Genomic DNA, 12,457 nt, shown 5'->3' on the forward strand with positions numbered 1-12,457 from the left:
CCAAGCTTTCTGGCATTTACCTCTGCATCATATTACAGTCCCCATCTCAAACAAAAATATGGGTACCAAATGCAGACAGAAATGCTCTAGATTACACCTGCAACTGCATATTGCTTTTCACATTTCCACCATTTCCCGCCACAAGTGGGTTACCCCGGAGGTCCACCAGCCAATCAGCGATGGTGACACATAACGGGCGAGGCTATTTTACATAATTTATGCACAGACCTGCGCAAGAGAAAGCCGCCATTATTCGCGAGGCCATTTCACCAACGACGAAAGTGAGCGATTCTGTAGATTGATCTCCAGTTTTTATATTGTAAACGCCAAATAGCCTGCCAAAATGGCAGAAGTGTCTCCGTAGTTGTGCAGGCGACCTGGATGGAGGGTTCAAGCCCGCCGATGGGCTGTAATTCGCCGCGATATCTCTGATGAAAAGTAAGTTCTTTCAGCCTCGCCGAGATGGTTGAGCGGGACTCGCTCATTTACATGTACTTGTACAATGTACCGTGTACGTGTACATTATGTACACGTTTTGTCATTGCGCAGTGCACTGTGCTGGCAGACGTGGACGTACGTACCGGACCGCGTGATATCATGAATGCGCTGTTTCAATGATGCATTGCCAACTAGGGCCTACGCACAGGGCATACGTAACGTTCGCGGGATGTCTTTTTACTAGAACCACCATCCCGGTACAAATAAAATTATGGAAGGAATGTAGTAAAATAACTATGTACAATATCCAGAGGCCACTTGTTTGGTTGTGTACAAAGTGTTAAGTGCATTTTCGAAGTATTTTCTAACAAAACATGCAACATTAGAAATGTTTCTCAGTCCCAGATTCACGTCTTTTCAACATTTTGCAATGACTGACCATGAGATGAAAAAAAGTGGTGTCACTGTGTCGGGATGCAACATTCTTTCCAAAATGATTGTAAAAAGACTTAAAGTCTGAATAGATTTCTTTCTTTTCCCAGGCCCAATGCAGGACTCAACGCCTTGACATAACTTTTGGTTATATGTTTCTGCACATAAATAAGTTGCGGCACAACAAATCAGTTTTGAGAGTTGAAAATTTTTCACAACAGGAGTGTGCACTGTTAATTTGGAACGAATGCAGATGCACAAACACAGACATCTAGGCCCTATCAAATCTAGTTCTGCCAACTACAAAAATCCGTCCTCATCGTCATGATTGTAAACAAAACAGGGAATAAAACAGCATGTGTTGCGCAATATTGCAGAGTGGTTCAGCTGTGTTCTGCAAAAAATAGATGACCAGTGTTCTTCAAGGATGGAAAGCAATAAAAATCTGCAAACAAAGGGCAACTATTTTGCAGTTTTAAAGAGCAACTATTTTGCAGTGTTTGTAACTTTTGGGTTCCCTTTTATTGGTATTGTTTGTTTTTGTTGTCTCTTGATCACGAGTTGTTGTGCATGATGTACGTACATGTAGATTAATGTTTTCTTCCAATCTTGCTTGGATATTTTTGTTATAAAAAATGCTTAGAGAAGTACTTGCAGCCTTTGTCGTTGTACATAAGGCCAAAAAAAATTAGTTCTGCTTCCGATTACATGACATTTGAAAATAGGGTAGGTAGGTAGGGATTTTTTTTGGGGGGGGGGCCAATTTTTTTTGTGTACAATCATATGGAGGTGTCTGCGAGTAGTCAAGGGTAAAAGGTAGAAATTGATGGTTTTGGTTTTTTTCCCCTCATTTTTCTAATAAAAAAATTAGGGTAGGGGCTGTTAGAATAGGGAAGGTAGGGAAACCGGAAGCAGAACTATTTTTTTTTTTTGCCTAACCACCAAACTTGCATCAGGATTGGCCTACTACTAGTACATCATTCTACTTAATAATACCCCAGTTTTGGATAGTTAAATCGGTCAATTTGAGTTGGATTTTGTCTTTGGGTGAGATTCTGTCAAATGTTATTCTCATTTACCCTTACCTTCTAAACTAGTATAGAAATAAAAGGATTCGGAAAGAATGTCGTATCCAGACTGCTGACGTCACGTCTTTGGTTGTGTACAAAGTCTGTGGAGAGTTCATGCATTCGTGAAGTAGGCCTATTTTTTTGACAAAATTCCAAATGTTTCTCAGTCCCAGATTAATTTTTGTGATGACTGTCTGGACTGAACTTCATTGAGATAATATATGGTGCAAAAAATTGGTGTCAGGATGCAACATTCGTTCCCTTTCTTTCCAAGGATTCAAAAAGTTCCAAGAAAAAAAGCTCAAGCTCCATTATCATGTGGTCTTTACAGAGTATAAATGAATTAACCCTTACTCCCTAGGCATTTTTGCTAGAATGAAACCTCAATCCTACAAAATCCTCCAAATGTTTGCATGTAAAACTTGCATACAGCCTCAATCCTGCAAATCCTCTGTTATTTCTGGAATATGATCCTTGGAGGGGTAACCCACTGCCTCAATCCTGCAAAATATTCCTGCAATCACTGTCAATATGTTGAGGCAGAGCCATTGACATCCTGGAGAAGTGCGGAGGATTTCAAGTATAATCTAGACCTAAATTTATGCACGGCTGAGCATAAACAACACAAGGTCCAGCCCAAAGACCTTGACACAGTGCATCCTCCTAAATCAGCCACACATTTTTTTTGCCATAAATCCCAGGTATGCAACTTTTCCTCGGACCTGCTGATATCCACGTTTTTTACTACTCATGAATGCCATTACAAATTGAAAACAAAGTCTTGTGTGGTTTGGAATTTTCCTTGTTTTTTTCTAAATTCCTAGTTGCATGCATAAGAGCCTTAATCCTGCAAAATCCTCCATTTTGCAAAGAAAAGTTTGAAGTATATGAGAAGGTTAGGGTTAATGTAGACGTTCCTGGCAGTGTTTCCCCTGCCCATTCTTTTGTGAGGTGGCCCGCCTCGGGACTTTTTGAGGCCGCCTCGGCCTTTTTTGGCCAATGTTGCCGCCTCACGGGTACGAAAAAGGAATAAAAAAATATTATAATCAAACCTGTGCATTTTATGTGTGTGTCTTTGTATTTCACCTTCGAATTCTCCGGACTAATGTTAGTGATCTTTGAGATCGTCATTCGTACCGTAAACCATGGAGAAATTTCTCCATGCGTAAACGAAGTCGATGTACCTGCAATTCTCTAGCTAGTATGGAGCCTTTTCAACGTCCGTGTACGTGTGTATATTACTGGTCGAGTCTGGGTGCATGTCGACTCGAGATTTTCGACTGAGTGACGAAGTGACAATGATCCCATTTATGGATACACTGCGCAATCCTAAAATGAACGCATATCCTCCGTGCTTAACAAGGCAGATAGTCCCAGAATGCTGCGCACGTTCCGGCTGATTCGCAGTGAGCTCCTCATGTGCAATTGGGCAAGTGATGCGACGATCGTTGGTTGCACAGCACGCGTGCGTACATTATGTATGACCTGGTACCCTGCTCAGCCTGCCAAGCGATCGGTGAATGCAATTTGTTCGTTTTCATTTCTCCATGGTTTTCCGAAGGCTACAAAACGGTACCAAGTAACGGTTTTCCAATCAAAAATCCTCAAAATACATGCATAAGAAGTCCACGAAAGGGGGTTTATTCGGAAGCTTGGACTTTCAGGAGAACACGAAAGTTGTTTTTTTTGTCAAAAAAAATAATGCCGGCCCGTTCCGGCAGCCGATGTTATCGGCATGCCGCAACGCGTGATTACGCGTACACGTGCATGTTCCGTGTTGCCGCGTTGTGTGTACCGTGATGGAGCTGTATTTTACCCGTGTGTTACGGCGGGCTGTGTGGTCGCATTGCGGTGTGGGCCCAGAGTCAGATATGTCTGTCCGTACAATCGTGCCGCGCGGTGTTAGTGTTACGGGGGAAAAAATCATAACTTTTCTGTAACGAGTGATAAAAAGCCTGATTAAACATTTTGATGGATTCGAAAATTTAGAGGTGTTAAAATAATAATAATATTTTGACACTAAAAATTTCAGCATGTTTTCAATTTCATTGAATTTTTTTTATTTTAACTATTATTTCTCCAGAATGCAAGCTCAAATGAAACTAATTTAAACGTTAGTGATTTTGTCGTGTGATTCTCTTTCCAATTATACCAAATTTTCCAGGGTTGTAAAAAAAATCCAAAAAGTGCTCAACTCCCTGGTGGTAGGCCTACATTTTCACAAATAAATAGGGGCCTATGTAGGATTTTTTGAAAAAAAACTTCAATAATTTATATCAATATTTTATTCACATATACTGCCCAAAAAAGTAAGAAGAAAGTGACCTTAAATGCCTCACATTGCACCACAGAGCGTCTAGAACGCAAAATTTTTCAGGGCCCTTAAGCGGGCCCCGAACCCCACGCCGCAAAGGCTTCGCGCTCGCGGGGTCTGTTTTCGACCAAATTTATTTTACCACCTCACACCTTCCACCAACCCAGAGGAAACACTGGTTCCTGGCATAGACATTGTTCTAGTGTACTTATTGAAGAAATGTAATTAAATGCGCATATATATTTATATCTTGGAAGACCAGATGTTATGTGCCTCGCGAATGGCATTTTCCAAGGTGAACTATGAATAGTGCTGAAAGTGAACCGTCGGGTTTGGTTCAGCAATTTTTATCTGAACATTGGTTTGGGTTTGGCAACAAATTAGAACATTGCTGTCGGAGTATACTTGTTAATCGTCTTCTTGCATAATAAACCTGCTTTAGAGGCCCTTTGTAGGACCCAGTCCTGTGCCAGAATAAACCCAGCCACGTCACATTGCCGCTGCTTTACAGCGCCAATTAAAAAAAAGCATATTTTATAAGTGCTCGAAGTGCACAATTTGAAATGAAATTTGAGATTTGTATGTGAAAAACAAAACATGTATCCAATTCCATGTTGCCCATTTTGTCTTGCCAAAAATTGCATCTTAGCAAAATTTTGCCGCCAAAAACTATCTTATGTTGCCCCTTTCATTCATACTTGTTCACATCGATGGTGATTGAGAGCGCATGAAGCTCATGTCAAACAAATTTTGTTTCAACGACAATGCCACATGAACCGCAAGAGTTTTGCCGCCTTGCAAGATATTGAATTCTTTGCACATAGACTGGTTCCCGCCAAATAACGATAAACTGGAACCGTATAAGGACAGGAACAAGCTTAACTGGGTAACAGTAACGACACCTTGAAATTATGTCAAGCAAACATTTTTGAAGCGATCTAAAACTGAAGATTTCAGCTTGTAATTTCACAAAACTGGAAGATATGTTTTCTGTGTACATATTTTTTTCTGTTTCTTCTGTTTTTATTCCAAGCATTATTCCTTGGATTAGTAATGTTTGAGTAGCGCCGGCGGAGCGTGATGTGTGTCCACCGTGGTCACTCAGTCCAGGATAATGTTGCCGTTGTTTTTTGTGCGTGCACTGATGACTGCACGTAAATGTAGCCCTATACATGAATTTCCTTTCATTTTAAGTCGGTTCTGTCAACCTAAAACATTGTTTTCTTCTAATTAGCAGTAATATTTGATAATTTTATGGTACAAATGTGTATTATTTTTATTGCACAAATAAAAATACGTGGCGCTAAAAATGACATTTTTCTGAGCATCTGAGCTGATCATTTCAGTTCGGTTTGTTTCGGTTTAGTTCGGTTCGGAATTGCTATGTTCGGCGAATTTTAGTTTGTTTCTGTGGTAGCGCTAATTATGAAGTGAGATGAAAAAAAGTATTGGAAGAAAGAAATATGTGACTTTTGTTGTGGGTCAGTTGGTACTTTCACATGTGTGTATGTTTTTTTTTTATGTATGACCATTCACTAGATATTTGATAAGGACCACATTCATAGCTATTATCATTGTATGACTGTTGATCTGCTTAGTTGAAAAAAAATCTTGATAAGTTAAAACTGTTTAACCCCAAAACCCGGTAAACTCAAAGTCAGAAACTTATTCCCGTCAAAAGAATAGAAAATCATGTGTAAACTTGCCCATGCTAACTCAAATTTTGGACCGGAAACTTGGTAAAGTCCAACTCATTGTGATTGTGATTTTAAAAAATACATCATTAAAATCAATGCAGAGAAGGAAAGTGAGCCACCAAGGCAATCGAGGCATGGAAAGCCATTCATGTGCATTGTACATGCATATTATGTACATGATCGTAGAAAAAAAAATGGAAATATTGCGTAACTTTACCTTCGGATATCTCAAATTTTCTATCTATCAATTCCATTGAGATTTGACTTATCGAGATGTCACTATATTTTAAATATTTGTGTCGGAGCTTGATACTAGATGTTGCGGGGTTGGGGTTAAAGTATATTTGAGTTTATAAATTGTTTTGGTTGGTAATTCTATGAATTCCTATTTATTTATTTTTCTGTAGGACCCTAGGAGCTTGTGGTAACCATGCATAGGGGAAGCAGTGGCAACGAAAGCCAGAGCGGGGTCAACCACAAGCTAGGGTCTCAAGCAACACAACCCCAACAACAACCCATCCAACAATCAGCGGACCTGCCCCAAGGTCTCCCACACACATCCGGGTATGGCGCCCCGCAGCATCCCATGCAGCAGTACATCATCAATCCTGTTGCTGGTGCCCAGGGCTCGCACATTATCACCACCAGTCGCCCGGTCCCGACGTCACCCATACGGGTGCCGGCTCAGCACGCCCAAGGCTTGCCTGCTGCTGTAATCTTACAGCAGCAGCAGCAGCAGCTGCACCGCCATCAGCAGCAGCAGCAGTTGAGTCAGCAGGATGTTGCCAGGCAGCAGGCACTAATGCAACTGGCCGGCTTGCAGAGTCAACTGGTCGCACGAACGTCCAGCCAGGTGGTCAGTCTACAGTTGAGCCCCGGCTACGGTGACCCCACCATCGGCATTCCCGTGCACCAGATGAGCATCAACACTCCGCAGACCAGCGTCAGTGCCGCCAACAACCCGTATGTGTTCAACGACACCCCCAAAATATTTCCACAAGGAGAGGAGCTCCAGATATCGCCAGAGCAAATTCACCTGCAGTCCTTGCTTCTGCCCAGCCACCACCAACCCGTGGGGACCATCCACCATCATGGTCAGGGCTCGCCCAGGTCTACCATGCCGCCCCTCGGCTTTGGGGTGGCAAGGAGACTGAGCAGCCACAGCCCCACACGTGGCACCCCCGACCACCGCAAGAGCCCCACTGCTGCGGCCGGGGGAAGCACCTACAACAGAAGTCTGAGCAGCCCGGCACGGGCCAACCCTGTACCGTCCAGTCCATCGCGTATGCGCAAATCCCCAGTGATGGCCTCTGAAACAGACCGTCCCCCAGCCACCAATGAGGTGGCTGAACTCAGGACTCGATTGCTCGAGCACAAACTAAAAGACCTCCATGACCTGCAAGACGGCTACAAAGATAAACTAGCCGAGTTGTTTTTCTTGGAGAATGGTTACAATATGATGGATTTCTTGGCCTGGAAGAAGCGACCAAGCGCCACACTTAACAACTTCATGACTAGTCGCAAACTTGAAGGACAAGAAGAGGAGATAACTATCAATGATGAGGTAAATGTTCACATTTTGCTTAACCTTTAACCCACCCCCACCCCCCCCCCCCCAAAAAATCCAATGCCTGTTTTGGACTGGAAGGCTTACACACTGTTATCAGGCATGCAACATTTTTGGATCCGCTGATTTCTTTGTTTTGGGTTTTTTTTTCCTTTTCATGAATGCCATTACAAATTGAAAAAATATGGTACAAAGTCTCGTATGGTTTGGAATTTCCTCGTTTTCTTGTCTAAATTCCCACTTTCAAGCCTCTATTATTTCAACTTGGTATTTTAACAGTATTCTTTGCTTAAACAGAGAATCTGCTGATGGTTCATGTTACAGTATTTCATGATTCTTGCAAAAGTATCTTACAATATTATAGAGGATTTTGACTCCCGATGCAGAGTAGCATAAACGAGTCCTGTTTATTACGTCACGATTTACTGTGTTTTGTTTGCTGCCCGCAACGACGACTTTTACACAAATTGCACGTTCGGGTCGAAACAGGACCTGAAAAATAGCTCTCAAAAGTACCCTTTGCACTCATTTCATGACAGACACAATAGTCGTTTTTATTTCATCACACCTTAGGCTACATATACCCAAAGAATGACGGAAATGTCTTCGAGCATTCCACAACCTCTTTAAGCTCGGGGCAAGCAGGCAGATTCGATCATGTTTCTCTACACTCCACAGTGCTGTTTTTGTGCACCGTATCTCTGTGACACAGTTACTTGAACACTTCATAAGCTTTCAACTGAAACTAACCTGCAGGGTTTCAAAAGGGTTTACATGTTGTTACGGATATTGACATCCCACTAGGCGAGGTTAAACTGAAGTGCTTGGCAGGGGTCAGTAGATGTTTTCCTCCATCTACCGGCCCGTATGTTACTTCAGAAAGCAATGTGAAATGACTCATTCTTGGGTTGTGCAACATTCCATGCTCAACTTGGATTACACATTTCTGACACTTTTTACCTTCCTCAAAAACCAGATTGCAACAGTGGATTCTGTCGTATCAGCCGTGGCACTATGGGCATATACCCTGCTAAATGCAACAAGATGCAATGTGTAACATGGAACCTGACTGCTAAGTGCAACAGACTGCAACAACTTTTGCCATTGTGGCTTTTCTGTTGCATTCAGCAGGGTTAGGGTTACTATTCCACCTGACGCATTTACAACGAACCACTTTGCTTTCCTGTAGGTGAAAGTGATCACCAACAGTGGTAGCAACATACCGCTGGGAACGCCGGTGGCCATCTCCACACAGCTCCCACCTGCTGTGTCGGCCTTGTCGTCCCAGATCAAAGCCAAGGAACTGCGCAAGAGTTTCCCCGGCGCCCTGCCCACCGCAAGTCCCGACTTGGACCGGAAACGGACCTACAGCCAAGCCGGTAATGACATGCACATAATTAACACTGGGCTTTGCTTGATTTCAATGGATAGAGTTCTGTAAACCCCAGCCACCATTACTGTTGATTGCCCTATATGTCCCCGATTGTTAGGTAAAAAAACCCAGAAGTGATACAGAAGTATTTTCCAGTAGTGTGTCCATCCTTCTAGAATTTATGCCAGCTTCCTAAGGTTTTGACTATTTAACAATAGTTCATATACCCCTCTTCATCTTTTAGCAGATAGCCGACAATATGACGACATAGATGCCTGATGATATATGAAACCTTAAGATTTAAGCACCAAAAAAAGTGGTGCTATTTTTGGTTTACACTATTGCTGGTCAATTTCATGTCATCCACTCCAGATTTCACCTTTGAAAGAACTGAGTGGGCCTATGGACCTTTTTCAAGGAAGTTATTTTATTTTTATTACAGGTCTCGATGGCAGCAGTACCTCTGAGAGAAAACCGCTAGGGTTCCCATCCACACACGAGCCCAACGTCACCCTCAGTCCCAAGACAATCACTCCTATACCAGGTAAGGCTTCCTAAACCTTTTACCTTAACTTCCTATGCCCTTTTTGCTGGGAACCATCCCCAACCCTCCAAAAATGTGCACTTGCATGTATGTTCAAATGAAGGATACCCACTGCCTCAATCCTTCAAAATCCTCCAACAGCCCTGCCTCTCAAATTGCATTCAGCCTTAATACCCGAAATCCTCCTCTTCTTCAAACACCATTCATCTTCAATCCTCCAAAATCAACCGATCCTGAATGTCCATGTGCCCTCAATCCTCCTCAATCCTCCAAACTTGTATATTGCATTCATCCTCAATCCTCCAAAATCCTCCAAAACTGCTTGAAGGACTTTGGAGGATTGAGGAGGGTTAGGGATAAAGGGTTTTACATATTTTGGATATTGACATCCCACTAGGCGGGGTTAAACTGAAGTGCTTGGCAGGGGTCAGTAGATGTTCTCCTCCATCTACCGGCCCGTATGTTACTTCAGAAAGCAATGTGAAATGACTCATTCTCGGGTTGCGCAGTGTTCCATGCACAACTTGAATTACACATTTCCGACATTTTGTTACGTATAAAAATAACTTTGCAACAGTCCATTTAAAAGTTGTTGCATCAATGATTTCACTTTGTTTAATTTGTTTGTTTTTGTAGCATTACCTGGCAGTCAGCCATCCTTGTTGTACAAACAGCAGCAGCAGCAGCAGCACAAGCAACTTGCAGCTGGCCAGCAGCAGCAGCAACAACAGCAGCAGGGTACTTTGAACCGCGTCCCAAGTACCGTTTCCTCAGCAACTGCGCCTGGGTTGTCTCATGTGCGGACATCACTCAGTGTCCCACATCCGCGGAGAGAACCAAAATCACCACCAGGTAGAGAATTAGTTATTTTTTTGTACCATGCTGAAACTGACACTACTGAGTATCATATTTGAAACTTGCTGATACTTGTTAAATCAAACAAGTACGTATTGTTTTTTGTCTACTACTTATTGGCCAAATTGCCCAATGCTGGATGCAATTTGCTTGAGGCAGCTCATTGTCGTTGTGAAGCGCGGGATTTCAATTTTCCTCGTAAATGCCCTTTCCTTCATCAGCTGCCAAGCATTCCCTGCACCAGCTCAAGTTGCCCACCTCCCGACCCCTCACCGTCAACACCACGACCGGCGCCGACGTGACTACCGCCGCCGCAACCGTCGTGGGCAGCACGTCCCCCAGACGCCACCTCTCTGGGGGCTCCACCACCGGAGCGCCACCACTGCCTCAGAAGCTGCCCAAGTCGCCCATATCGCCCAATGCGCACCAGCGACTGGCAACCAGGCAACATTCGTTATCGGCAGTGTATGACTACACGATAGGGTCACAGGAGATGATTGTTGAAAGAGCAAAACAGGTAGGAACAGTTGTCTTCATTATGTACTCATAACTGAGTACAAAACTGCAGTTGAATTGTCTTCAAAACTGTTTCTGTAAACTGCACACAACATAAAGTAAAGACAAATCAGTAGAAAGCTTCTCTAAGTGTAGGGTAATCCGTCTATTTATAAGATGGAATCTGTGTCAGGGGTGATGTAAATTCAGTATTGTGTTTTGCCCTTCATCGTCATATTTTTTATAAACACTGTATTCTCAGTGTTGTCCCAAGTGATTGTGATAAAAAAATTCACAAAATACTCGGGTGGGACTCGAACCCGCGATCTTATGCTTACTAGTGCAGATGTCTTACCAATCGACCACCGAGCTTGCCGGGGTCTGGTTCAAATCTGATATAGCAGCAGGTACCAATACCAAACTATTCATAATTTTGTTTTGTAATAAAAGTTTTGTAATTTGTCCCAATTCTTCATTCTGGATAGAGCAAAACTAGCCAAGAACCCAACAAACTAATTACTTTTCCTAACTCCTTTTTTTCTCCTCAAAATATCAGATCGAGTTCTTGGACACGATTTATGGTAACACCTCTACCTAAAAACTGTAAAACAAGTTTTTTGATAATTCACTTGGCTCATTTAACCCCCTTTATTATCCCCATTACAGGAAGCCCAGGTAATGCAGAGGATAGCTGAACTACGTAAGGAAGGTCTGTGGTCAGTCCGACGCCTGCCCAAGGTCCAGGAGCCTCCCAGGCACAAAACCCATTGGGAGTACCTGCTGGAGGAAGCCCAGTGGCTGGCTACGGACTTTGTCCAAGAGAGAAGGTGGAAGAAAGCTGCTGCTCGCAAGGTAAAAAAACTACAAATATTTGTATTCACGTTTTGCTGTACAGCCCTTCGCATTGAGTTTGGGCTTAAAATCAGCAGTCACCTTCTATGTCAACTTGAAAAAATGTCTTCTCAACAGTTGCTGCGTAATTTGCCGGCACAGTTAATGTGGTTTTAATTTTTTTTTTAAAGAATCCTTGGAATGAAAGTTCAATGAGGTTAACTGGAATCCTCCCAGATCATATTCGTGAATTCCGTTTTGACCCCTGTGTGAACAGATTTTGTTGTCTGCTGATTTCTTCTAACCCTAACCCTCCAGGGCGTTTTGGCAAGAAACCCTGCTAAATGCCACAACATGCAAGGCTTGTCTAAATGACAAGCCTGCTCATTGTAGCAAGATCCATCAGGTCACAAATCTCGAGGCTTAACTGCCTCAGAGTCTGTGGTCATTGGCCGCAGCAGGATACAGCTCTGGCATTGTTCAATGAGACTAGCTCTCATAGTCTCAGAATTGGCAGTTTATGCACTGGTGGTGTGTTTTCAAAGCAGCAACGTCCCACACTTTGGCTTTGGTCCCTCAGTTTGGCAGTTTGACTTTGAGATTTTTGACCTGTTGGATCTTGCTACACTGAGCAGGCTTGTCTTTTAGACAAGTGTTGCATGTTGCTGATTTAGACAAGTGTTGCATGTTGCTGATTTAGACAAGTGTTGCATGTTGCTGATTTAGACAAGTGTTGCATGTTGCTGATTTGGACAAGTGTTGCATGTTGCTGATTTGGACAAATGTTGCATGTTGCTGAGTTTGTCTTACATACGCAGTGTGGACTTCCGAACAAAAGACGT

The 12,457-nt window shown here is 42.9% G+C and overlaps 1 protein-coding gene across 10 annotated transcripts in view; it reads left to right on the forward strand.

Moving 5' to 3' along the window:
* The first annotated feature begins 214 nt into the window (after nucleotides 1–214).
* The window catches only part of LOC119742946 (helicase domino-like), a 71,582-nt gene continuing 59,339 nt past the window's right edge, over nucleotides 215–12,457 (forward strand). For all 10 annotated transcript variants that reach the window (XM_038219221.1, XM_038219225.1, XM_038219227.1 and 7 more), the window contains exons 1-7: nucleotides 215–438; nucleotides 6,359–7,515; nucleotides 8,708–8,897; nucleotides 9,333–9,434; nucleotides 10,071–10,286; nucleotides 10,511–10,806; nucleotides 11,451–11,636. In XM_038219221.1, the coding sequence (XP_038075149.1) occupies nucleotides 6,382–7,515; nucleotides 8,708–8,897; nucleotides 9,333–9,434; nucleotides 10,071–10,286; nucleotides 10,511–10,806; nucleotides 11,451–11,636 (2,124 nt within the window). In that variant the 5' untranslated portion in view covers nucleotides 215–438; nucleotides 6,359–6,381. The remainder of the gene's footprint in view (nucleotides 439–6,358; nucleotides 7,516–8,707; nucleotides 8,898–9,332; nucleotides 9,435–10,070; nucleotides 10,287–10,510; nucleotides 10,807–11,450; nucleotides 11,637–12,457) is intronic.

This window comes from Patiria miniata, unplaced genomic scaffold (assembly GCF_015706575.1).
Source record: "Patiria miniata isolate m_02_andy unplaced genomic scaffold, ASM1570657v1 HiC_scaffold_6, whole genome shotgun sequence".
NCBI classification, from domain to species: Eukaryota; Metazoa; Echinodermata; class Asteroidea; order Valvatida; family Asterinidae; genus Patiria; species Patiria miniata.